This window comes from Crocodylus siamensis, chromosome 2, assembly GCF_052110815.1.
Source record: "Crocodylus siamensis isolate JL-2025a chromosome 2, ASM5211081v1, whole genome shotgun sequence".
Lineage (NCBI taxonomy): Eukaryota > Metazoa > Chordata > Crocodylia > Crocodylidae > Crocodylus > Crocodylus siamensis.
Window position 1 is genome coordinate 219,234,782 of NC_143396.1, and position 25,657 is coordinate 219,260,438.

Genomic DNA, 25,657 nt, shown 5'->3' on the forward strand with positions numbered 1-25,657 from the left:
GGTTCTGGACTATTATCATGTACTAGTCCAGAACCAAAATTCTCAGTGCGAGGAGGACATATTCAAGGCTAACTTCCAATAATTAGATACTATACATGGAAAGTTATTACAAATGTATAATTAGGTTTTATATATAGAACATTTATTGAGGGGGTGTCTAATATTCAGGGTAATCTTACATTTGAGTATATATGGTACATTACAATTTAGAATTTGTGATTTTTCTAACACAGGGTAACTTTTTGGGCCTCTTAATCATAACGGTGTCCCTTAATAAATGGTACAGGGGCTGCTGTATTCTACAGCTGACTTCTGAGCCATTAAATTCAAAACCAATAATTTGATTCTATACCTGGAAAATTATAACAAATTTACAAATTTTCCATATATAGAATCTAATTACTGGGGGGGGGAAGGTCATCTTATATTCAAGAAAATATAGTACTTGACCCAACTTTGAGACCTAGCACAAAAAAGATTCCATAATTTAAAGCACCAAAGGGAAAACGTTTTTACCAATAAATGAAGCACTGACTTGCTTTCCCTAAATGATTTCTTAGTCACCTTTCAAGGTTACACATGATTCCTTCCACTCTTGTTATCTTACCTTCTTGTGCCTTTAATATCTATGAAAAACAACTCCTCACTTCATGTTCTTGTACCTCAAGTTTCCTCCCACATACTACACCAATGCCTGGAACGCTTTTATGAAAAACCCTGTATGTCAAATATAGAATTCCCCTATGGTTACTTAGGGCCAAATTCTAATACCTTTTAGGCAGCCAAAATGGCAGTTCTCCAGCCACGGCATTTACATATAATTTGTGATTCGATTACCTATGCAATGTGAATGCATAAGCATCTATGCAGCTATTAAGCATGCAAATCAGGATCCACAGCATCATTTGGGCATGGAAAGGATAATAAAAGTTGGCCCTTAGTAAAGATTGTATTCCATCCAGGCAAGTTCCTTCGAATAGGAACAGGTCTCCTTGCTTGCACAGTCTTGAGCCTGTTGTCAATAAGTGGCCTGTTTGTTTAAAGTACTAACAATTATGGTTATAGTAATGAAGTGAAACAGGTATTCACTACACATCAAGACTCCCAAAACATATCATGAATCAGGTCAAAAACATGACAAACTCACAGCTATTACTAAACAGGTTCAATTTAAACACTGGTGGCATAGCCATAGAGGCAACATGCTCATTTACCAACTATTAATTCCTCAGCTAACCAACGCTAATTATAATGCTTATTTTATCACATAAAGAGAGTTAGAGCAGGACCATCCACCTCTAAGAGTAGTATTTAGTGAGTGAACATCCAATGTCACATACAACTTACTGGACATGGTGCATCATATCGGTTCTTACATCTTAACTTTAACAGTAAAATAAGCAGTGTAAAAACAAATTTCATCCTTACCTGTGGGTCTTGCTTCATTTGGGCAACCAGTTTCTAGAGAGAAAGAAAGATGCATTGATACATCATAAGGTTCTCAATCAAAGCCATTTATTTAGGCAGTTTGTGCAATGGTCTTCATTAGAAGCTGAGCATGCTGTCATTTATTATTTAACAAACAGGATTAGGTCATTTTTTTTTTCAAATTTACAGAAATATGGTAATTAATGTAAGGAGACCTCTCTACTAATACTACAGTCAGCCTATTAACTTTTACACTTAGCTGAAGGATGCTACTACAGTTTCTCCTTTTCAAAACAGTTCTTGAAAAAGGATTCTTTTGATGGACAGTTTAAGCCAGCTGGATAACCTAAGAGCTGTGTGTCCTCAAAAATTGCTGCCTTCTTTGCCCACAGCCACAGGGAACATAGAACAGAGAGAACTACTTCAGATACAAAAGCAGTTTGTTTTTGTATCCGAAAACAAGCACAGCACATTTCAAGTACTATGGAATCGCCTGTGTATTAGCTTGGCTGGTACCACATAAGAGACCATGTTTAAAGCTTCTTTGCCACTTTTATCCCCCAAGCCAGAGTGATTAAGATCATCGTGGAAGAGATGCTCTCCACATGCAAGGGGAAGTAGACAGATGGCTACCATTCATTGCTCTTCCTCCTTTTAGTTCCTTCAAGCAGCTGTAGGAGGGTACTGTCTGTATAGCTAAGCTGGAAGAAAGTTTCCAGGATTTTGCTAAGGAATCCAAAACCCCAGAATGAAGAGACAAGGTCAATGCAACAATCTCGTTTTTTGTTTTGGTGGTGACATTGCAAAATTTAGCTCTGGATCTGAAAAGGGCACACTAAAATTCCATACTTGCTTCCCTATCCCCTTATTGCAAAGGAAAAAAAGAAGGGTGGGGGGCCAAATTATAAGAACAAGGGAAAATTACAAGAACATAAGTAAGGTAAATTGCTGTATTCTAAATTTCACACAAATGAATGCTGCTTGAAGAAAAAAAAGAATTGTGAATTACTGTTGCTTAGAGAATTTACACACTTTATATATAAAAGTCTTTTCACACCACAATTTGGGCATGGATAACAGAGGAACTGTGATCTTCAAAGTTTATATCCTTGTCCCATTTATATCAGTTCCTCAGTGCTTGCAATCTGGACATATGCCAAGACAAATCTGTGTGCGTGCATGAATTTAAGTGTGTAGAAACTAAAAATTGTTTTGTCATAGGGCAACCTGAAGTCAATTTGACTATAAATTGCTCTTCCTACAGCATTAAGCTTCAGCAAATAAAAAAGTTCAGTGATCACAACATTGTTCCACGCTCCCAGTAGGCAAGAATTCAATGTTAGGTAGAACAGAAACAGAAGCTTGGTTTGGGATGTTTAAAATTTGTTTTGTTCTCTCCAGTCTTGCAAAAAAGTGATACTCCAGTTTCTCCCCATTCTTCAGCCCCCAGGAGACTAAGTATGAACCTAGTCTATTATGAGGGGAGCCAAATGCAGCTTCTTTTAAAACCTCTCATTTTAATTCCTGAATTAACAAATGATGACAAGTACTTTGACACAGAAAGTGAGGAACTACCCAAGTAATATTCCAGGTCAAAGTGAAGTACAGAGCTTGCTCTCATCACCAGGAGAATCTTTCAGTTTACGAGAACTTATGGTATCCAACAGCTAGTCCAGTCCAGTACTTATTTCTGGAAGATCTTTTTGACCAACAAAAAAGTAGATGTACAATAGTACAGGAAAATCTATTTTAAATTCACTGCACCAAGGGGACTCATAAATGATGACTAATTATCCACATGAGAATTATTTAAAATCAGTAGTTAGCCAGTTTAAAAATTTTATGAAAATAAAAGTTTTTGGGTTTGTCTTCGTTTTTTTTCTCTTTTATCATTTATGGTGAAGAAAAAAAATACATTTAAAAACCTCTAAATGCAAGCTACGTACTTTGGCTTGCTATATATGAACTATGTGATTATAGAAATAAATACTTAATGTACAATTTCTTACTACAAAATAATAAGAGTGATAATTTGTGGGAACTGCAAAATTACAAATGTCAAAGATCCCTGGCTTTGCATTCTTACATGCACTCATTACCAAAATAAAAGATGGAATGGTTGACTATGGTTAGTTAAGCCATGCAGAACTGAAGAGCATCCAATGTTTTATGAAAATCAGCTGGATTGATCATTGCAATGGAGTGCATAGGTTAGTACCTCCCCTAAGCCAACTAATTATCAGGAACAAATTCCACTGTGATTTCTTATGGGTGTACATTAGAAATGACCAATTACACTGTAAACAGATGATGAATTAGCCAGAGGGTTGTGTGTACAAACCAACAGGGTTCTGGCAAAGATTCAGTGCACCAGTTAAAGAAGACCGTAGTAAATCATTATCCCAGAGACTAATACGAAAGACGTCACTTTATGTCTACTTTCCAAATGATGCTTTCAGTCGTTCTCAGTAGTTTGTACCTCCAAACTCGAAGCTAATCTCATTATGTAAATTTAAACTACAGCCATATAAATATGCAATATCAAAACTAAAAGATAATTCCACAGAGAGCACAAAAACTCTCATGTGACCTGAATATATCAGAATAGTGAGGGACGCAGCAACTTAGTTAAAAAATTCTACACATGGCAGACGACCATCACCTTAAGAGTTTTTTCATCTTCTCTCAACTGTCACAATATTTTTCCATATGACCAGAGTATCATAGAAAGTGAGGGTTGGAAGGGACCTCAGGAGGTCATCTAGTGCAACCCCCTGCTCAAAGCAGGACCATCCCGAACTAGATCATCTCGGCTACGGCTTTGCCTAATCCAGCTTTTAAAAACCTCCAAGGACGGAGAGTCCACACCTCTGAGTAATCTGTTCCAGTGTCTTACTACCCTTGTAATGAGAAAAGATTTTCCCAATTTCTAATCTAAACTTCCCTTGTTGCAACTCAAGACTATTGCTCCATGTTCTGTCATCTGTCACCACTGATAACAGTCTAGCTCCATCCTCTCTGGAGCCACCCTTCAGGTAACTGAAGGCTGCTATTAAAATTCCCCCTTGGTCTTCTCTTCTCCAGACTAAATAAGTCCAGTTCCCTCAGCCTCTCTTCACAAGCCATGTGCCTCAGCCCCCTATTATGCCAATTCAAGCAAGGGTCATTTTTGATCCATTTTCCCTCCAGCATCAAAGGATGCACCATTTCCAGGTCTTCCCACTGCTTTGCTCCACAGAGAAACTTCCAACCCACACAATTAATTCCGTTACCTGGGGGGAGAGGGGTGCTGGCATCTCCCTCCCCCAGGGGATGCAACCCCACTAAACCCTGAGCACCTAGGTACAGCTCACCAGTTTGCTGCCTGCTCTAACACCCTTGTGCAAACAGCAACAGCAATCCTACTACCTATCTCCGTGAAAAGGATGAGTCAGAGAATGGAAACCACCAGATACGTCTCAGCTCTGCCCCAGTGTGGCATGCACAGAGCAAGCCCACTGAGTCTCAACTCTGCCCTGGCATGAGCATTAATCCAACTCCTGTTCTGCTGTGGCACACAGTGAGCCTGCTAGTCTCAGCTCTGCCCTACTGCAAGTGCTAATCCAACTCCTTCCCACCCCTCACCCCCCACACTCAATCCCAATTCACTGAAATGCACGCAAGATTTTAGTCTTTCATTTTTCATTCCTTTTTCTTTACTTCTGCCTGTTTCTTTCAAACAGTTCTTGAAAGGATTTTCCCCTTCTACCCACAGCTCTTCCCATGGGGGGTTTCTCTACCTCCAAGCTGTATGCCACACTCCCCCAACCTCTTCCACCCCTGAAGAGACAGTCCTGGCTCCTGTCCACACCACTGCTCACTAGGCTCTCTAGTGGTTGCCACAGAGCACTAAGGTAAGCCTGCTCCTTTCAAGGGTAGAAACTGCCCAGAGAGGGCCCCAAGAACCAGGCAGAACCCCCACAGGTGCAGGTTGCCATTGCAGCAGGCTATGGAGGGAATTAACCTACACCTGCACCCAGTCAGCTGGCCAGAAGAAGGCTGGGCCCTGGACGCATATAAACCCGAGGGCTGGGACTAAAGGGTTAGTTCTCTGGCAGCAGCCAAGAGGGAAGGAGCTCTTGTAGAGATAGCTACTTAGAGATGCTTGACTGTCTGTTCTGAAGCTGGTAGGATTAAGGGGCTATAGGAGATCATAAGTGCTGGTGGGAAGGAGGCACATTAGACTAAGAGAGAAGCTTGCCTCAGATGGTGGACCCTAGGTTACTGTTATGTTGTAGCCCAGGGGCCTGTGTTTTCTGTTGTTATTTATGCTGGTGGACTGAGATAAGGCTATTGGGGAGGAGGCAGCGGCGGCCTCATTGGGGCACAGCATCAGAGGTGTCAAGACAGGGCTTGCAGAGAGCCTAGCACCAGAGGTTGCAGTTACCCTTTTGAGGCTAAGGGTGCAGTGACAACAAGAGGCTGAACTAGACTGAGGCCTCAACACAAGAGACAACATCTAAATACCATCTGCAAGGCATGGGACATGGTAAAAGGGAAAGTTTTGGAGCCACGCATCTAGCCCATAATCATAAGGCACCTCCTAAGTGTGGGACCCAGTAAGGGGTCCAACAACCCACAGGGTTTAGAGGAGTCTGTCAGGACTGTGACCAAGCAGCAACCCGAGGGCAGCCTCCTGATTCCTCATTTAAAACCAGCAAGATGTGGCAGGTGAGATTAGTAGGCACCCACAGGGTGGAGATGGCAGCGTTATGGTGCCCTAGGGACATCATGGCCATCCCTGGGGAGGCCATATTGTGACAGTGGCAAGTCACAGTTGTGCAGGTCTAAGACGGCATTAAGCCTTAATCTGCGACTGATCTGAAACTGTTCTGGATCCAAGTCTGGAATGCCATCCTGTCATAAAATGTTTTAGACATACCTGCAACAACACTCTTCAATTCAAGGTCCATTTAAATTTTTTTTAAAAAAACAACCCCACCCCCACCACACACACACACACACAAAAACCCCACACATCTTGCCTCCTAAGGATTTCCCAAGTCATGAATAAGAATGTGTCAAATTTCAGTTGTCACAGAAGTACTAGTATGTTTGGATGATTTGGGGGAAGAGTCTGGCATACGTATGTAGGGAAAACAGATGCCATTGTATAAAGTGAAAACAGCCTTCTAAACACTGCATTCCACTTGGGTACCAGCATGATGAACACTTTAGTACAGTGCCTTGGGCCATTTAGAAAGCATTCATAGCCTCAAAACAAACTTTATGACTTTCACATGAAAGATGAGGAATTCTTGAAAAACACAAAAAGACACTAATCTGAAGTTCTGGAAGCTCATCTTCAGGTTTTTGGGGTTTTTTTTTTTTAAAACAATCCTCCTTTCTCCAGCAAGCTCCTCATGATCTAAAGAACACACAGAAGATTAAAAGAAAAAAAAAATAAAGGAGAAAAAGAAATGGAGGATATCTGGAGTTTTGTTACAAGTTCTTCCTCGCTGGCCTTCATACTTAGCAACTTTTATTTCAATAGGGCTCATAACATCCCTGTGAGCCAGCCAAATATAATTACTCCCCTTTTACTGGCATTTGCATCTAAATGTTGGTGTATATTCATCAATATGGTAGCTGAGGCACAAAAAGGAAAACCTATTTGAGCACAGAAAGTCAGTGTCAAAACCAGGAATACAACTGAAATAAACAATATCATCCCACTGTCCTCATTTCATATGTGTTCAACAGCAATGGTGAATTTCAAATGCTCCAGGTACTCAAGTAGTTCGTTGTTCTCATATTAATACAACACTTTTGGGTGTCTCGCTATGGATTCAGAAACATTATTTCAAACTTTGTTCAACACTTACAGCTTCAATGCAAATGGATAACGGTCATGTGGGCCAAGTTGTCAAAGGTGGCTGAAATGATGCTAACCATATCATTCCTGTGTCCCTTTGGACTACAGGAACTGGAGTACTTTACTCCAGCTAGCGCAAGTGGCCATTTAGGCTCAAGCAAACCTTCTACCTTTTGAAAAAGCCAATATTGTATTACAGTAAAATGTCCCATAGTTACGGTTGAATTCCACACATGCTCTAAAAAGTTTGTCAAATCTATATTGGTCTCATAACACATGAAGAACATCTCAGTGTTATAATACAGAGATGCCACCAGAGGACTCAACAAATTGGGTGATATGGACATCATCTATTCCAGTCCAACTGCAAAGGAATTTCAAAACAGGTAGAGTGCCACATAAAGCCAGCTCACTACTGCCAGTCCTTTCTCTTTTGTTGCACCCAACAAATAATCAGGAAGCAGTTTAAAAAAAATAAAATAAAAAAATAAAAAATGAACAAAAAGGAAAATATTCTCTACCCCAGCCCACCCCACCCCAAAAGTAGTATACAGAGCTCACTAGAGCTCACTGCCACAGGATGTTGTGGAGGCCAGTAATATAACTGGGTTGAAAAAGGGAATTACATAAAATTATAGGATGAGTCTACCAGGAGAGATCAAACAGTAGTTAGCAACATAACCTACTGCTGGTGACTGAGAGGGTAAGACAAGCAATAGAGATTTCTAAATTTCCTCTAAAATATCAGCTACTTGTAACTGTTAGAGATAGGATATTAGGCTAACTGCATTTCTGATTTGATCCAGAAGGGTTATTTTTATATTATGCTAATACACCTAAAAAAAAAGGTCTCCCGAGTATTATAATGGAATAGCAATAGAATCACAATTAGCCATTTAGGATTTGGCAAGGGGGTAAGAATCCCAACTTTAGGGGGGAAAACAGATTTTAACATCCAAATTACTACCTGAAATCAGACCTTGCAGTCTACCCAACTGAGTCTTTCATTTTTGACTGCAAGGTCATTTTCGACCTTGAGAGATGTGGGCACTAGGGTTCCCCAGGACTCGGTCCTCGGGCCCGCACTGTTCAATATCTTCATTAGTGATTTGGACAAGGGGGTGAAAAGCACCTTGTTCAAGTTCGCAGATGACACTAAGATGTGGGGAGAAGTGAGCATGCTAGTTGTAGCCTGTCTCTCTTTTCTAGATCAATAGGTTACAGAGGTGGGTGGATGAGAACAGGATGGGTTTCAATATAGACAAGTGCAAAGTGCTGTACCTGGAGAGGAAGAACCAGCAGCATACCTACAAGCTGGGGAACTCCCTTCTCATCAACACAAAGGCAGAGAAGGATCTTGGTGTCATTGATTCCAAGATGAACATGGGCCACCAATATGGGGACGCGGTCAGGGCAGCTAGAAGCTGGAACCAACTTCCAAGGGAAGTGATGCTTGCTCCTACCCTGGGGGTCTTCAAAAAAAGGAGGCTAGACAGCCACCTAGCTGGGGTCATTTGATCCCAGCATCCTTCCTGCCCATGGCAGGGGGTCGGACTAGATGATCTGCTTAGGTCCCTTCTGACCCTAGCTACTATGAAACTATTACAGAATTTTGTGCTTTTGCAACCATAAACCCTGGTTTCCATTTAAAAAAAAAAAAAAAAACTGCTAGAGTTGCTATTAGCAAAGTATCTAAACACCAGAGAAATCAGTTTATTTAGCATTCCACAAGTTCTCACTGAAACACTAGGATTTAAAAGATTAACTGTTCTGAGAATCGTGATAATAACCATGTGTGATTTTAGGACAAGATGGACATAGTTAAATGAAAATCCATTGCTTCAAATGATTAATTACAGCTAAACCACATGTAAAAAAAAGACACATGGATTTATCAGGTATTTATTAGGAAACAAATACATTTAAAAAAATTAAATGCCTCATCATTAACTATTGACATCTTTGAAGAAACCATTACTTGCAAGCAAACATATAAGAAAAAAGCCAAGAAATATAGAATACAACTAACCTGGTGAACCTGAATTTCCACTTTTAGAGCCTCCTGTAGAGTCTGCAACTCCATTCTCTACCTTCTCCACTTTCTCTAGCTGTCTCTTTGCTAATTCCAGTGCTTTTCGTCTGGTTTCCAAAAACAAGATTTCTTCTCCTTTCACAACAATGCTGTAGAATAAGGGTTTATTTGACAGTTAGTAGAATTTAAATTTGCTTATGAAAAACACATTATAATGTAGAGGAAGAACACTTAAGCACCTAGACCATATTTTTACAATATCTTAGTTTAATACAGAGACGATCCGTGAAAAAGGAAACACCTATTTGTTCCCCAAAAGGAGGATTTTACTTAGGATCCTTTAACCCAATGGTTTCCAAAATTCCTGAAGTAAAAAACCCTTTCATACCACCTCCGCTGCAGAACCTCTACCTCCAGCTCCATGAACCGTGTGAGCTGACGTGGAGTCAGGCAATCTGGCTCAGCAATGGCAATACACCGCTTACCAACCCATTCCACCATTACCCCCAGTCTTTTCACAAAACCCCCTAATGACCTATTGTGGAGCTGTTTGAAAAACACCGCTTTAACCCAACTTTAAAACTTTCTGAATGCCTAAAATTGGCATTTTTGTTCCCCGTGTTTGTTCGCAGGCATTTTCCTTGTAATGTTCTACTGACTTGCGCATTAAACTAGAACTTATAAAAAGGATATAATTTCACAATGCTGCATGATGTAGAAAAATTGTGTATTTCCATTATGCCGTCCACCTAAATCCCCCATGCAGGCCTCACATACAGGTGGTAATAGTACCAATTCAGCATGTCTGACACCAAATTGGTGATAAACAGAGACAAAGTCAAGTTTTGCAGTGATGAGCTAACAGGATCTCAAGTGAGAGTAAATCCTCATTAGTTTAATTGGTGGAAATGAGTTTACCCTTTTCTGTACTTGCAGTCAGATCCAGCAAACTTACACTAAATGCAAGACACGAATGCCTGAAAGCAAGGTTACTCCCATGCCCAGAGTGAATCACACTCTCAAATGGATAAGATGGTCACATTCTCTTGTCCCAAGATGTTTTGGAACAAGGTTGTTTAACTTCAGTGCATCCAGGGTCCACATCCAACACCAACATGCGTCCTAGGCTGCGTACTGTGCGGCCCATGTGCTACACAGGCAGACTCACAGAAACCTCCTCTCTCCACCCCACTCCATCCCCATGAGAAGCAGCAATGGCAACATACAACTCCCTGAGATCCCTGGGAATCCCCCATTACTACTGTACATGGGCAAGGGGAGCGCACAGCCTCCACCCAGGCCCTTCCCTGCCACAAAGCAATGGAAAAGGCAGTTACAGGGTACGGGCTGCATGATTAATAATGTTAACCATCTTCAAAGCAAATTACAAAGTAATATTCACCTACCTTACTGGAACTGGGATAGCAATTATCCATAATTTTTTTTTTTTTAAATAGGCAGGAATTGGACAGAGAGGGAGGCAGTTTAAAGTAAGATAAAGCCTCCAGTTCTGAGCCAGGATTTAAATTCCAGGCTCCTATCCCATGTTCAGTTTTAAAATTCCTTTTAAAAAACTAGTTTGCAAATATGTACTTTAACAATCTTCAGAACTCATTGTGTATCCAACTTCTCTAGTCATTAGTGCCATATCAGGTGTTTCACACTATAGAATTACTATGGTATTAAAAAGAGATGAGATTTTTTTTTTTTTTTAAATGTTCAAAATTTTAATACAGAATGTTGCACCTTCAATATGTATATTACCTGACTACCAGAATTTCTTAAAGGGACTCTGCCTCAGATTATGAAAATATTGCTTTGATGTTTCTGTACATCAATGTTAACTATTCCCATAGTGGTAAACTAGAAAATGATGACTTGTGCATCAGACCCAATAATAAGAACGACTGAAAATAAAAGAAATCTACCATCCTAGCTTTGCTGTCTGAACACAAACAAATCACAAAACCTGCACAAATTTGCAAGTATTAGATTTTATTCCATTCAGTTTTCAATGCATTAGGTCATCACTAATTACAGGTAAGATCTTTGGAAAAAAAAAACTGGATACCGTGATGTAAACTTATATATGTGTGTGTGTGTGTGTGTATTTTGTATATTTTAATTTTTAGAACTCATAAGACTTTTTAAAAATAAATTACAGGATACTACTTAATTTTAGTCCCTAATTATTTAAGACTGATGAAAGAAACATGATATTGAAGTGTTCCCTGTCTTGTAACCATACACAAGCCAGGAGGCTGTATCAGAGGGGATATCCAGGAGGATTCTCAGGTAGAGAGAGTCTTCATGTCACCCTCTTGGCAGGTGTAAGGATTCATCTGCTTCTACCCATAGAATAGACTGTGAGGTCTGATTCCAGACCTGGAGTATTTCCCAAGCCCTTTGTAAAACCCAGTGCCTCTGCACTCGCTCTGTCCTTCAGTATCCATCCCCCTAACTTTTATTTCCTTGGAACATATATATAGTCCAAAGACACTATAGGACCAGTGACCTGTGATAGAGTGCGGTGTTGCAGAGGCAGCTAACTGCTTCACCCCTTCAACAGAAGATGTGAGGAGTTCCCCACACAGAAAGTCCTTCCATATATTGTCTACAAGTTTACGTCACGGTATCCAGTTTTTTTTTCCCAAAGATCTTACCTGTAATTAGTGATGACCTAATGCATTGAAAACTGAATGGAATAAAATCTAATACTTACTTGCAAATTTGTGCAGGTTTTGTGATTTGTTTGTGTTCAGACAGCAAAGCTAGGATGGTAGATTTCTTTTATTTTCAGTCGTTCTTATTATTGGGTCTGATGCACAAGTCATCATTTTCTAGTTTACCACTATGGGAATAGTTAACATTGATGTACAGAAACATCAAAGCAATATTTTCATAATCTGAGGCAGAGTCCCTTTAAGAAATTCTGGTAGTCAGGTAATATACATATTGAAGGTGCAACATTCTGTATTAAAATTTTGAACATTTAAAAAAAAAAAAAAATCTCATCTCTTTTTAATACCATAGTAATTCTATAGTGTGAAACACCTGATATGGCACTAATGACTAGAGAAGTTGGATACACAATGAGTTCTGAAGATTGTTAAAGTACATATTTGCAAACTAGTTATATATATATATATATAATACACACACACACAGAGTTTACCTATATTCCACCCTCAATGACCCAATCATATATATTTAATGTTACCTTATTTATCCTTCCAGAATGGCACTATTTGAATTTTTTTAACCAAAATAAAAAGGAAAATTTGGATAGCCGTGAGGGGGAGGTTGTTTGTTTGTTTTTTTAAAGACTTCAACTGCCTGCTTCCTGCCTGGGAGGAATTATTAAAAATAAGAAAGGGAGTAATATTGAAAGCACTAGGAGGCCTTTCACTCTAATCTTGGTTTATTATTGCAGCCAGCACCCCAAACTGTTATGCAACTAATTACAAACACTGCAGTAACTTCAAAACAAAAAATAGTTTTTCACTCTTCCCCACCCCACACATACACTAAACAACTACAAAAGTAACATTAAGTGTTATGTATACATTTGAAAATGGATGTCCAGCAAGATGAAGAAACTATAAACCACCACTAATTAGAGGCTAACAGCTGTACATCTAACCTGCCAAATTAGTGAGCCATGGAAAATGGCAGCTCTGTGTTAAGCACCTTTACAAACAAGGTAAATTGTCAAAGTTAATTTAAAAATTAAGTTCATATCTGATTATATATCTCAGAATGAAAAGCTTGTGCCACTTTAAATCTATCTTCAGACCAGGGGCGGGCAATTATTTTGGGCAGAGTGCTGCTTACCCAGTTTTGGCAGGCTGTTGAGGGCCACATGGGTAGCCCTGCCCTTTAACAGGTGCCCCACCCCTTGGTCACCATCTTGGGACCGATGTCCCAGGGCCAGCACCCGTGGGGCCCAAAGTGGGGCACAGGCTAGCAGAGGTCTGTGGTGCCACAGTGGGCTGCACTAGCAGGGAGCAGGGGGAGCTGGCCCAGCTCCATAGAGCCGCTGCCAGCCAGGACCCCACACTCCTGCCACCCTGCTCTGGGCCCCACCAGCACTGGCCCCATGCTCCTGCTGGCTCCCCGCCCACTCACTCCCAGTCCCACAGTGCGCAGCCCCGACCCCCTGCTCGCCGGCAGGAAAGGAGATAGTGCCGAGAGCGGGGAAAAACAGCCCCTCACCAACCCCATGGCCAGCGCTCCCTGCTGCAGCCACTCACAGCCCACACGGAGCTGTCTGGAGCAGGCACAGGCAGCCCCACATGGGCTACAAAGTGGCTATAGCACAGGACGCTGACCATAGGGCGAGCAAGGGGCCGCCATTCCCCCACGCTCAGCGCCAGTGTGTAACTTGGCCCTGCTGCCAGCCTGGGCTCCAAGCCTGCTCTGGGCTCGCCCGTCGGGGCTGCCTAAAGCAGCTGTGGTCCCCCTGCATCCCACACCGGGCAGTATTGGCTGCTGCTGCCCACCTAGAGCTTGCATGCTGGGCAGCCCACAGGCGGTGGTGGAAAACACCGCCCAGCATGGCAAGTGGGGAGGCCGCAGCTGCTGTCTCCACATGCAGCCCTGACGGGTGAGCCACGCAGGGCCCAGGCTGGCAGTGGGGCCAGGTTACAAGGTGGTGCTGAGTGTGGGGGGGAGAAAAAAAAAAAAACAGTGGCCCCTCACCCACCCTGTGGCCAGCAGCCCATGCTGCAGCCTTGCGCAGCCCACGCAGGTCTGCCTGTGCCTGCTCTGGACAGCCCTGTGTGGGCTGCGAAAGGCTGCAGCAGGGAGAGCTGGCCTCGGGGTGGGGAAGGGCTGCTTTCCTCCGTGCCAGGAAGGAGCCTAGGGAAGAAAAAAAAAAAAAAAGTGAGGGGGGGGGCCGCAGGTGCAGAAGAGCAGCCCCTCACCCGGCCCATGGTCAGCACTCTCTGCTGCAGCTGCTCATAGCCTGTGTGGGGCACCAGGCACAGGGTGGGCGAGGGGCTGCTTCCCCTCCTCCCTCATGCTCAGCTTTTCCCTGGGCTCCTTCCCTGCCCAGGGACCTCCCCTGCTCTTCCCCCGCCCCTCACCTGTGGTTCCAGCGTGGAGCAGCCACATGCTCCCAGGCCAGAAGCCCCAGCTACAACTTCCAGCTGGGTGGGGGGGTAGGGGGGACTCTGCTGTCATGGGAGCCCACCCGGCTTCCCTGGTTCCTACCGCCCTTGGTTCCTGTCATTTTTGACAGGAACCAAAGACAGAGAAATATTAAATTTTCTACATTTTTTAGGGGCCCTGCAGGCCAGATAGAATGGCCTCATGGGCTGGATCCAGCCCACGGACCATATTTTGCCCACCCCTGCTTTAGACACAAGAATGTATGGTCCATTGTTTCCCTGTCCACACCAAGTGACTGATAACTGGGTGTTCATTACAAAGAGATTAGTACATGACTTAGGCTATGAGGTGGCAGGCATATGATCAAAGACAATGACCAAAAACTAACTCCACTTTTAGACAGGTAAAGTAGATCTTATGCAGGTAACTTCAGCTGCATACATGAATTTCAAAACAGATGTGTGGATTTTAGATCCAGTTTCCCAGTAAGTTGCCCAACACCTTCCAAGTCACACAAAACCAGGAGCTGTCCAAAGATGACAACTTTCCCATCTTTTAACATAAAGGCACAGCTGTTAGGGGAAGTAAGTGGACTAGGTTCTAGGCTTGCCTCAGCCCTAGGGGTTTTTTGCACGTGCATCTCTTCCCCAAGACAATATCCTTATCTCCAGGCTAGCTGGGGCCAGAAGCACCCTCCACCCTGTGCCTTTTTCTGAGAAAGCTATCCCACTGAGATGGGGCAAAAGAAGAGAAAGCCAGAAGCAGCTCATTGAGATGGGCACTGCTTTGAAAGGAAGAGGACCCTGGGTTCAGACACCTGTCTTACCTCTCAGTGGGATAGAAGCTGCCATCTCTCCCTTTTCCGCCCCCAATAACTATTAAATGAAAAACACAGACACATCACTGAGGGAAAAGCACGGGCGAGACTGACAACTCTCTGTAGCTGCCTAACTGCAATTTATCTGCCCAAAAGAGAGCTAGATTTGGTCAAAGCCTTCATACCCTAGAATAATTTGTCGCTATTTTGAAAAAAAATAAATAAATACATGAATACTTTTTTGGGGTGGATTTTAAGCATCCCATCACATTCCAGCAGCAACATCACATAAAAACTCTAAATGGACCCAATCTTGCAAGAGGCAGAACAGTCTTGTGAAGTGAATGAAGCCAGAATAGGACAAGAAAACAACATCATGGAAAAAGTACTATCTTTTTGTAAATTTTCTTCCACATTTGTAAGTTCACTGGACTCTTGACATTTTTTCCTCTTTTCCACAATCCATTACTCCAGCTACTCTTTCAAAATAACTAGTTCTGAAATATAAATAACTTGGAATATATTTTTAATTACCAAATGGGGAATATTAGGCAATTTTTTTTTTTAATAAAGAGAATTGCAAGTAGGTAGTGGAAAGGGATTCTAAAAGAACAGCCAGGCCAACAGGAAGCAGTGGCCACCTTTTCTCTTCTTAAACAACTCTTTCAGTCTTGCCATTGTATTTCTCAGTCAGCAGCACCATTGTTTTCCCCAAAAAAGGATTAGGATTCCTGAACCAGATCCCAAGTCTGCTTAAGTAACTAATGCATGCTACATAGAGGCATATTATAATACCTCTTGAACAGCAGGTTTCAGCAGGATCATTTTACAAAAAAGTATCATTATCCCCCTTTTTACTTATAAGGAAACTAAAGCAAAGATAAGTAAAGCAACTCACCCAATAGTCCAAGGATTCTTAAAAAAACCCCGAAAAAAACCCAAAAAAACCCCAAAAAACCAGGTGGATCTGAGCAAGAGGGGAAAAGCCCTATAAGAGTGCCATTTACCCTCCACTGCACTGACTTTCCAGGGTACCAGCACCATACTTCGGCCTACAAGCTTTTATACTGGCAGTGTTCCAAACCCCCTCCACACACACACCGGGGGAGCGGTCAGAAAACGAGTGCTTTTCAGTAGGGCTACTAAAGAAGTTATGGAGGTCAATAGGCCAGGTGGGACCAACACCTGAAACATATGCCAAAACATAATCCTCTAAAAATCTCATATAATAAATACTGAATTTTATTTATAGAAAAAAAAAATATATATATATATATTTTTTTCTATATCCAAGTGACCAATGTGGCTGCAACAGGGAGATTCTACAATGCCTCAAATGCAAAAGAAAAAGTAAACAGGCAATAGAATGGGCTGGTCATCAAGGAAGTGTACCATGAAATAGCAAGGACATGAAGGGACAAAATCAGAAAGGCAAAGATAAAGAATGAGCTGTACCTGGCAAAGAGTTAAAAGACAACAAGAAGAGATTCTATTAAGTATGCTGGTCAGAAAAGAAGGACACAGGAAGCTCTGGGTCTTCTGTTAATGAGCATGGGGTGGGGGTTGTAGAATAGCTGCTGGGGCAGGGTGGGGGAAAAGAGGTTTGGTTTTTTTTCCTGCTTTTTTTGCACTGGTCCTGGAAGCACTGTTATACCAGGTCAATGCATGGAGTGGATGGAGCAAGCTCTGGTAGAACAGCACCCAGATGGGTCAGACCAGCCCACACACTGCCCTGGCACAAGCACTCTATGCCCCCGCTCCTTCCCCGCACCCATGGCAGGTTCCTGGGACATGGTGCCCAGGCAGCCCCCTGTTACCTCCACCACATTCATATGCACATGCACACCTTCCCCCTGCCATATGCGTGTATACCTTCCCCCACCCCCAGCAGGCCCTGGGCCCAAGCCCAGAGGTGTCACAGCATGGCCCCCTACCCCCATGATCCCTGCCTCACCCTCCCTTCCTGCTCCCCACTTGCCTCCAGCCCCATAGGGAGTTTTAGCGAGTTGTTGCCCGGGGGGGGGGAGGGGGGGAGCAAGGCTTGCTGACCCAGCCCACAACAGCTCATCAAAACTCCATGTGGCCCTTGGGGCCAAATAAATTGTCCACCCCTGCTATAATGCACCTGGGCTTCAGCAGAGCTTTTGACAAGGTCCTGCATGACCCTCTCAAACAAAATTAGAAAAGTGCAGGCTAAATAAAAACTATTATAAAAGGTGTACAGATAACTGGCTCAATAGCTGCAAGCAAAGGATAATTATTAATGAATCCATGTCAGAATGGCCGGAGGGTGTGTGTGCACCATGGTACTCAAATAAGTGCATGAACTAGCACCCTCTTCCCCATCTCTTTATTAAAAAAAAATAATAATAAAAAGGTAGCTTCCAAAATCAGATAATCCAATGCAACTTTAACTCCATTCCATTTACCACATTGTATTTAAAGTGCATCTTAATGGCATATTCAGTACCAAATGTAAAAGGCCACATATACAACATGCACAAGTTGACTCAACTTTGAGGCAAACCTTACTTTTTGGAATTCTGTTATCTGTGTATTTTAAGTTCTCAGTGTTACATTGTGTCAAGTGCTAATATTTTTTCAACAATGGGTTCTACAAGCAGAATTTTAGGCCCCGATGCTGTAAAATGCATGAGAACGTGGATCTTGCACGCTAAGATTATACTTGCCAGACAGGGCCTTAGTTAGCAACATCCAAATCAATTTACTTCATGTAGTTTCTGTACTTAAAACTATTCAAAATTTCAAATACCTTTTTAAAAATTTATGGAAATTGGCTTTCATTGCTATACCATTTTGGATTATTACTTAATCAAGCATCAGACAAAACATGTTTGTCTGTCTATCTAAAAGTGCTTACCAATTCTGGAAAACAGTTTTCCCCTTCAGTTCTCTAGCCCTTTCTGTAACAGAAGAAAAATAAGAGAATTAGGTGACAAACACAGATTCATTTGAGTTTGAAATAAAACATCTGGGGGACAGATGATCTGGAAAGTAAAAGACTATAAAAAAATCTAGCAAAATAGAAAGTTAGCTTACTACCTGGGAAAAAATGACGGTCAATGGGCACCCCACTACAAATGAACAGGCTCACATGTGATCATCCGTGTAGGGGAGGAGAGGTAAAAGATCAGTAGTAAGTGTATATGTGCAATCTTTCTCCTAAGATCAGGATTTTTGGACTTTTCATTCAAGATTTAATTCATTTTTTGACAATTTACTGAAGCTTTGCTCAATACTTTTTTTTTTTTTTAAGCGTACTGAGGAAATTATAAGCGTCTAAACGTTGGTCTGTTCGGTTCATGCTATACTCAGCAAACAAAACAGTAAAATATATGCTAAACTGCATGGTCTGAAAAATCCAAACTGCTGACAGCAATTTAGAAGACAGCCTTCATTCACAAACGGTAGTGGTTTGTCTCTCATTTTAGTCCCCCCCCCCCCCCACACTCAGTTGCATTTTTTCCCCTCGTCAGCAGCCCCTTTATAGGCTCTCAAGCCCATACAAGTGAGGTCATTTAAAAATCACCACGAGCACAACGTGCCTCCCTTTCAGCAACAAGATACCGAGGTTGCAACTACATCGGAGTGCTATAAAAGGCTGTAGCTCAGAAAGCTAAGCAAAGCAGCCTCATAATACCACATCTATAGCTCTTAGTGAGTGCTGATTTTTATTTTAAAGAGTTGTAAATACTGTAAAAAAAATTAGACACACAATTATATCACATGCTTGTTTTAAGGAAACAAACCATTTTGAGAGAAGCAACATGGTCTAGTGGTTTAATTTTCGTTTCTAGAGTGAGATCCTTTATTACTAGGACTCCCAGTCCCAAAGCAGAACTTTCCTTGCATCTATCACTGTGGGAAAGGCAGGATGTTATAACCCCAAGAGTTATGAGAAATGACTTTGGAGGAGGCTAACCTTCAAGCTGAAAACCCACAAACTCTTAGAAATGAGTCAGAAATTCCCAAATGCTAATCCTAAATCTGCAAATGGCTTACAGCATGCTTGTCAGAAGTCATTTTTGACCAACTTTCCAGCACTCTGGAAATTAAGGTTTGAAAGGATGGATGCCCATAAAAAGTTCTGCTGACCAAGAAATCAGGAATGAGATTAAGGGATCCTAGGTTTTGGCATGCCACATTTCTGCACCCCCCACTCCAAGACAAACAGTTGGATGGTTGCTTTTCATCCAATCAAGGTGGGGAAGATGAGAACAGAATTTTATTGATGGATCAATCCTTACCCTGAAGGCACTGTGCAGGTCAGGCTCTTGATTTCCCATTCCTATTTAATAAAGCATTCCCAATCCTATCCATTCCACCCGTTCAATAAAGCATCCTTTCTGGGACTGAAGAAAGCTACAGTGAGATGGATATGATGATGAACACACCTGTCCCATATTCAGACTGCCTCATTACACAAGAGGATGACCTTGCCTTTTTCCTGATTACATAAGTATGGAAGTCCAATTGTCCATCATACTACGATGTAGACAATTTTGAATGAAGGAGGAATGTAGTACATTGTACTTCACCACTTCGATTCAGCCACCTTTCCTCAGGATTCCAAAAGCCTCCCACCTAGTGATGATCCACATTTGGTCCCCAACCCAGAAAAGACGCATCCATTGGTGCAGCTTAGAAATGATAGCGTAAAAGATGCCCCTCTAGTTACAACCTTTCCCATCATCTAGATACATTAGTATATTTTGTGACACTAGAGGGGGTATATTCAAGTGATGTCTGCTTAGAACAAACTGATTCATCCTGCTCTGCATACAGCATGCTGTGTGATAAAAATGCATTAGCCCTAAAGAGAAACTTTCTATTAAAAATAAATCAATCCCTGGAGGTACGTATTTAGAGTGTCTGCTGTTCCATAGTGACAGCCCTAAATGCACACAATTACCCCACTGTAGTGGGACTCTACAATGCAGAAGTTTAGCTTTCACCGAAAGAGATGAATGGACATCCTGATGCCACAGCCTGTTATGATATGGGTTCCTGAAGAGAAACATGGGAATACAGGTAGTATTTGCAATCACCGTGTTGCAGTATAGAGGTAACTAGTTTTGTAGTGCTTCACAGCTGGTTTCCTGCAGGTTCTAGGAAGGATTTCCCGCCCCTATCCTTTCAGGAATGCTACAGGCTTCCAAGATATTTTTCACTTCCCTTTGAAGCACTGGGATAAATTGGCCATGCCAAGGATGTTTTTTTCTTATTATTAAATAAGATACACTGATGCTCATGCCAGTACTCTGAAAAGTTAAGGATTCCTGACTGAAAAGTCTTGCTCTTCAGCTCAGGATGATATTAATTGCCAAATCTGGTGTCAGGAAAGAATTTTCCTAGGTTACATAGGCAGAAAAAAAAAAAAAAACTAAACTACACAGCCCTTGCCAGTGGGAGCCAATCTTTTTGGGAGGCATGCCAGAATTTACCTTCATACCCTCCCCAAATGCCACTCCAATCCCCTTCCCCTACCTGACCTGCTGCTCAGCTTTCTGCTCTCTGCCTTATCTGCCACTGGGTTGCCTGTTCTCTCCCCAGTTTGCCACATGGCACACACAGGTCACCCATGCCAGAGATATCATCAGTGATGCCTCTGAAAAATCCTCCATATAAAATGGAAGGATACCACACAACCAGCGTTACCAGCATGGACTTGGTGATCCTCAAGTAGCAACTTCCAAACACTGTGCAAATACCCAACTCTGACCTCTCAAAGCAAGTGGTCTACTCTCAGCTTAGTAACAGCCTGAGGTCTCCAAGTGGTCAGAATAAATGCTACAAGGACACATTGAAGGCATACCTCAAGAAAAGGGATACCAACATCAAAAGAGTTGGGAAGAGCTGGCTGCCAACCAATTACAATAGCACCTCAACCATAGCCAAGCAGCAGCCCGTTTCAAGGTAAAGCATCTTGCCCCCGAGGCAGAAAAGGATAGAGCAGAGGAAGGAAAATGAATCCCAGTCTGCAGCCTATTCTCCCCTGAAAAAGACCTGAAACTTCTGCGGATGGATCTGTGGCTCGAGGATTGGATTCTTCAGTCATCCCAAAACTCATTAATGAGCCATGGTAGAGATCATCCTCAAAATCAAGGAACTGGAAGCAACAACGATGGTTAGCTCTCATCAACTACAATCACTGTTAATGAGAGCATTACTCAGTTCACACAGAAAAAGTCTGCTCCTGTAGATGGTACATGATTTGTTGTCCATCCTCTTTATGCAAAAACAATTTTTTTTAAACAAGGTCCATCACAGACTGATTAATCTAGAACATTACACATTTTGTTTCAATATGATAGGCTATCAACTAACTTAACAGAAGAATTTTGCAACCTTCTCAAGAAGAATCTAGAGGGCCTCCACCACTTTTGAGCAAGTCCTGAAATTTTTTTTTTTAAGTGTTGGGATTAGAGATGCAAAAGGTTAAGTGGTAATTATATTTATACCTTTTAACATTTACTGTTTACCTCCTGGCTCAGTGCTGCCCCGTCAGGAGAGCAGCTCTAACAGGGGCTGCCCAGGAGGTCATGCAGATCCAGACTGCAGCAATGCATAGTTGCTGTGGGAGGGAGCTAACTAGCAGTTACCTGAGGAACTGGAGTCAGGCAAAAGTTGTTTCATAGTTAGTAGGGTCGGAAGGGACCTGAGCAGATCATCAAGTCCGACCCCCTGCCATGGGCAGGAAAGAATGCTGGGGTCAAGTGACCCTGGCAACGTGTCTATCTAGACTCCTTTTAAAGAACCCCAGGGTAGGAGTGAGCACTACTTCCCTTGGAAGTTGGTTCCAGATCTAGACACCCTGACAGTGAAGCAGCACCTCCTGATATCTAGCCTGAATCTACTCTCTGTCAATTTATGGCCGTTATTCCCCGTTAATCCCAGGAGCACTCGGGGGGGGGGGGGCAGGGACAGGGACTCTCCCATTGCCTGCTGGTCTCCCTTGGCCAGCCTGTAGATGGCCACCAGATCCCCCCCTCAGCCTCCTCTTGGGAAGGATGAACAGGTTCAGGTCTCATAGCCTCTCCTTGTAGGGCCTGCCCTGCTGATCCCTGATAATGCAAGTGGCCCTCCTCTGGACACTCTTGATGTTGTCCATGGCCCTCCTGAAGTGCGGTGCCCAGAACTGGATACAGTACTCCAACTGCGGTCTAACCAGTGTCACAGAGGGGGAGGATCACCTCCTTGGACCTGCTCGTGATGCATCTGTGGATGCATGACATGGCAGAGTTGGCAGGGCTTAAACAGGAGCAAGTGCAGCAGTGCCATCAGGTGCCGCAGGGGTGGGCTGCACAGAGCCAGCCGCCCCAACCACCACCACCACCACCACCAACAGGGGCTCCTGCAATTGGGCTGGTGCCAAGCTCCTCCCACTAAGCAGAGGGCTTGCACGAGTGCTGCAGCTCTTCACAGAGGGCACTCAGCTCCCAGCTGGATGCCACAGGTATTATCCCACACTGGAGCCAAAGGGGCAGGTGGGAGGTGCTGCCTGGGGCTCCAGGCACCCACAGGCTGGAAGCACTGCTTGGGTGAGGGGCAGCTATCCCAGAACATGGGAACCCCTGTGGGTGTTGGGGAAGGGGGGGGGGTGGAAAAAAGCAGGGCACTTGGCTCCATGTAGCCTACCCCCATGGCACCCAAAGGCAGTCCCAGTGCTGTGCTCACTCCTACTTGAGACCTGCTGGCTCCACTGCACAATTCTGTCAAGCTCTGCTCCCCGAGATCTGCACCACCTCCCATGCAGCACCTGCCAGAGCCACTCCCTCAGCGGTGGGGAGCACAAGCAAGGGATTCTACCAGACCCCACTGCCCTGTACTGCTGCTTCTGGTGCCACTACCTGCCTGCTCCTGCACAGTCACAAAGCCTATCCTGCTGCGGCCACAGGCTTCAGTCCTGGCTGGAGGTGGAACTTCCTGCAATCCTGCACATCACCCACAGCCTCAGTTCCTCATGCCACCCTGTCTGCTGCAGTAGTTTAACCAATAATTAGAGGAGATTAAACAGATATTTTTTTTTTACTGATATTTACACATCCTTAGTCAGGATGGGATGGAACAAAGGAACAGCTTAATCTAGGGTTGAGGTTAATGTAACTAGACCCACAGCTACACCTCCAACATGAGAAACCTCTTCCTTATAATAAGCATGTTCTAATGAGAGTGCGGGCAAAGGCACCGCACCCAGCCAGAAACAGGCAGCAGCTCCTACGATGGTGTCGACATGGAGTGCTGCCAGGGCCCCTGCCTGGGGGCCACAGCCTTCTCGGGGCTTGTCTGAGGCCTCCACCCAGACAAAGCCCACAGTGGGGGGCTAGCATCCCCCAACCCCCTGGCCTGCAGGAGTTGCCCAGCAAGGCCCAGGGGGCAGGGACTGGGGACCCCCACACCTGTCCTGCAGGCGCCTGCCTTAGGGCCCTAGAGGTGCAGGTGAGGGAGCTCCAGGAAGAGGTTAGCAGGCTGAGGGGAATCAGGGAGGCAGAGGAAGAAATTGATAGCTATTTTCCTTTCCCTGCAGGGTTGTACACCCAAGGAAGACGCACCTCAAGAAGTGCCTTCCGCTGTTAAGTGGCAGATGGTCACCTCCTGAACCAGGGCTGCTCGTAACACAGCAGTACCAGTTCCTCCAGTCCAGCTGGAGAACAGGTACGAGGCCCTGGCAACCCTGGACGAGAAGGAAGGAGAGGAGGAAACTGGGGAGGAGGCAACTCCATGCTCTCCACATCCCGTGCAGGCCAAAGGAGATAAGCAGGCCAGGAGGAGAAAGCGTCACATGATCGTAATAGGCAACTCCATCCTGAGAGGTACAGAGGGCCCCATTTGTCGCCAGGACCCCTCAGCAGGCGAGGTCTACTGCCTACCTGGAGCAAAGATTCAGGACATGAAAGGGATGCTCCAAACCGTGATCCAGCCCACCGATTACTACCCCATGGTCCTAGTCCATGTGGGTACTAATGATGCGGCCAGAAGCTCCGATCGCCTGATGGAGGACCACCATGCTCTGGGGTGCATGCTAAAGGAGACAGGTGCACAGGTGGTGTTCTCTTCTATCCTACCAGTGAGTGGACGTGAAAGACAGCATGAAACGTGCAGCGCGGAGACCAACTAGCAGCTTCAGAAATGGTGTCTCAAGGTGGACTTTGGCTTCCTCAACCATGACAGGGACATCACAACGAGACATGGTTGGATGGGATGGGCTCTACCTTCCCCCTAAAAGGTAAGCGTGTGTTTTCTTCTAGGTTGGCGGACCTTCTCCGGCAGGCTTTAAACTAGGCTCGTCAGGGGAAGGGGAAGATGAGGATGGAGGAATCATCGGACTGCCTGCCCAAGCAACACCCACAAGTACAACCCAGTCTAGACCAACAAGCAAAACGTATACACAGGTAAGTGACAGGGGCCAGGGCAATGCTGTGATTAGGGGGTCAGTACACATATCCACAGGAGGCCTCAAATGCCTCTACACAAACACTCGTAGTATGGGAAACAAGCAGGAGGAACTCATCCTCCTGCTAGCTGACACCAACCCGGACACTGTGGGGATCACTGAAACGTGGTGGGACTCAATGCACGAGTGGGCGGTGAATGTCAAGGGCTATAGGCTGTACAAGAGAGACAGGATAGGAAGGAAAGGTGGGGGCGTGGCACTCTACATTAAGGAATTATACCCATCCTCATCAATTAACAAATAATCAGAGGAAGGGCACTCTGAAGTGCTTTGGGTTAGAATACAAGGCAGTCAAGGGGAAAGAGACTTAACAGTGGGGGTCTACTACAGATCTCCCAACCAAGGGGAAGAGCTCGACCAGGAATTCTTAAGTCAGCTCACAGAGCTAGTGAAGTCTAAGGATGTGGTAGTCATGGGGGACCTGAACTTCCCAGACATCTGCTGGGAAGAACAGTCAGCCAGAACTGACCGCTCACGTAGGTTCTTAGCCAGAATGCAGGACCTCCATCTAACCCAGGAGGTGCACAGCCCCACCAGGGAAGACACCTTGCTGGACCTGGTGCTGGCCACAGGAGACGACCTGGTGAGGGGGCTGCACGTGCTCGACCACCTGGGTGACAATGATCATCGCCTGCTGGAATTCACCATCCAGTGCAAGGTTGCAAAGGCCTGCAGCAAGGCAGCAGCCCTAGATTTCAGGAGGGCAAACTTCAATGAGCTAAGGAGAATAGTCAGGGAAGCACTGAGGTCCCAGAGGGGAGGGAAGCCAGGTGTCCAAGGAGAGTGGTCACTCCTTAAGGAGACGATCCTCCAAGCCCAAAAGGAGGTAATCCCAACGCAGATCAAAAGGGAGCAGGAGGGCACACAAGCCCCCGTGGCTCACCAAAAGCATCCAGGAATGGTCTCCTAGCTAAAAGGGAGGTGTACACCCAATAGAAA

At 44.1% G+C, this 25,657-nt stretch overlaps 1 protein-coding gene across 17 annotated transcripts in view; it reads right to left on the reverse strand.

Annotated features, from left to right (window-relative positions):
* The window catches only part of PHF21A (PHD finger protein 21A), a 240,794-nt gene that overhangs the window by 165,988 nt on the left and 49,149 nt on the right, over window positions 1–25,657 (reverse strand). For all 17 annotated transcript variants that reach the window (XM_090033022.1, XM_090033024.1, XM_090033023.1 and 14 more), the window contains 3 exons: window positions 18,125–18,167; window positions 9,312–9,463; window positions 1,429–1,461 (listed from right to left, as the gene is read on the reverse strand). In XM_090033022.1, the coding sequence (XP_089889148.1) occupies window positions 1,429–1,461; window positions 9,312–9,365 (87 nt within the window). In that variant the 5' untranslated portion in view covers window positions 9,366–9,463; window positions 18,125–18,167. The remainder of the gene's footprint in view (window positions 1–1,428; window positions 1,462–9,311; window positions 9,464–18,124; window positions 18,168–25,657) is intronic.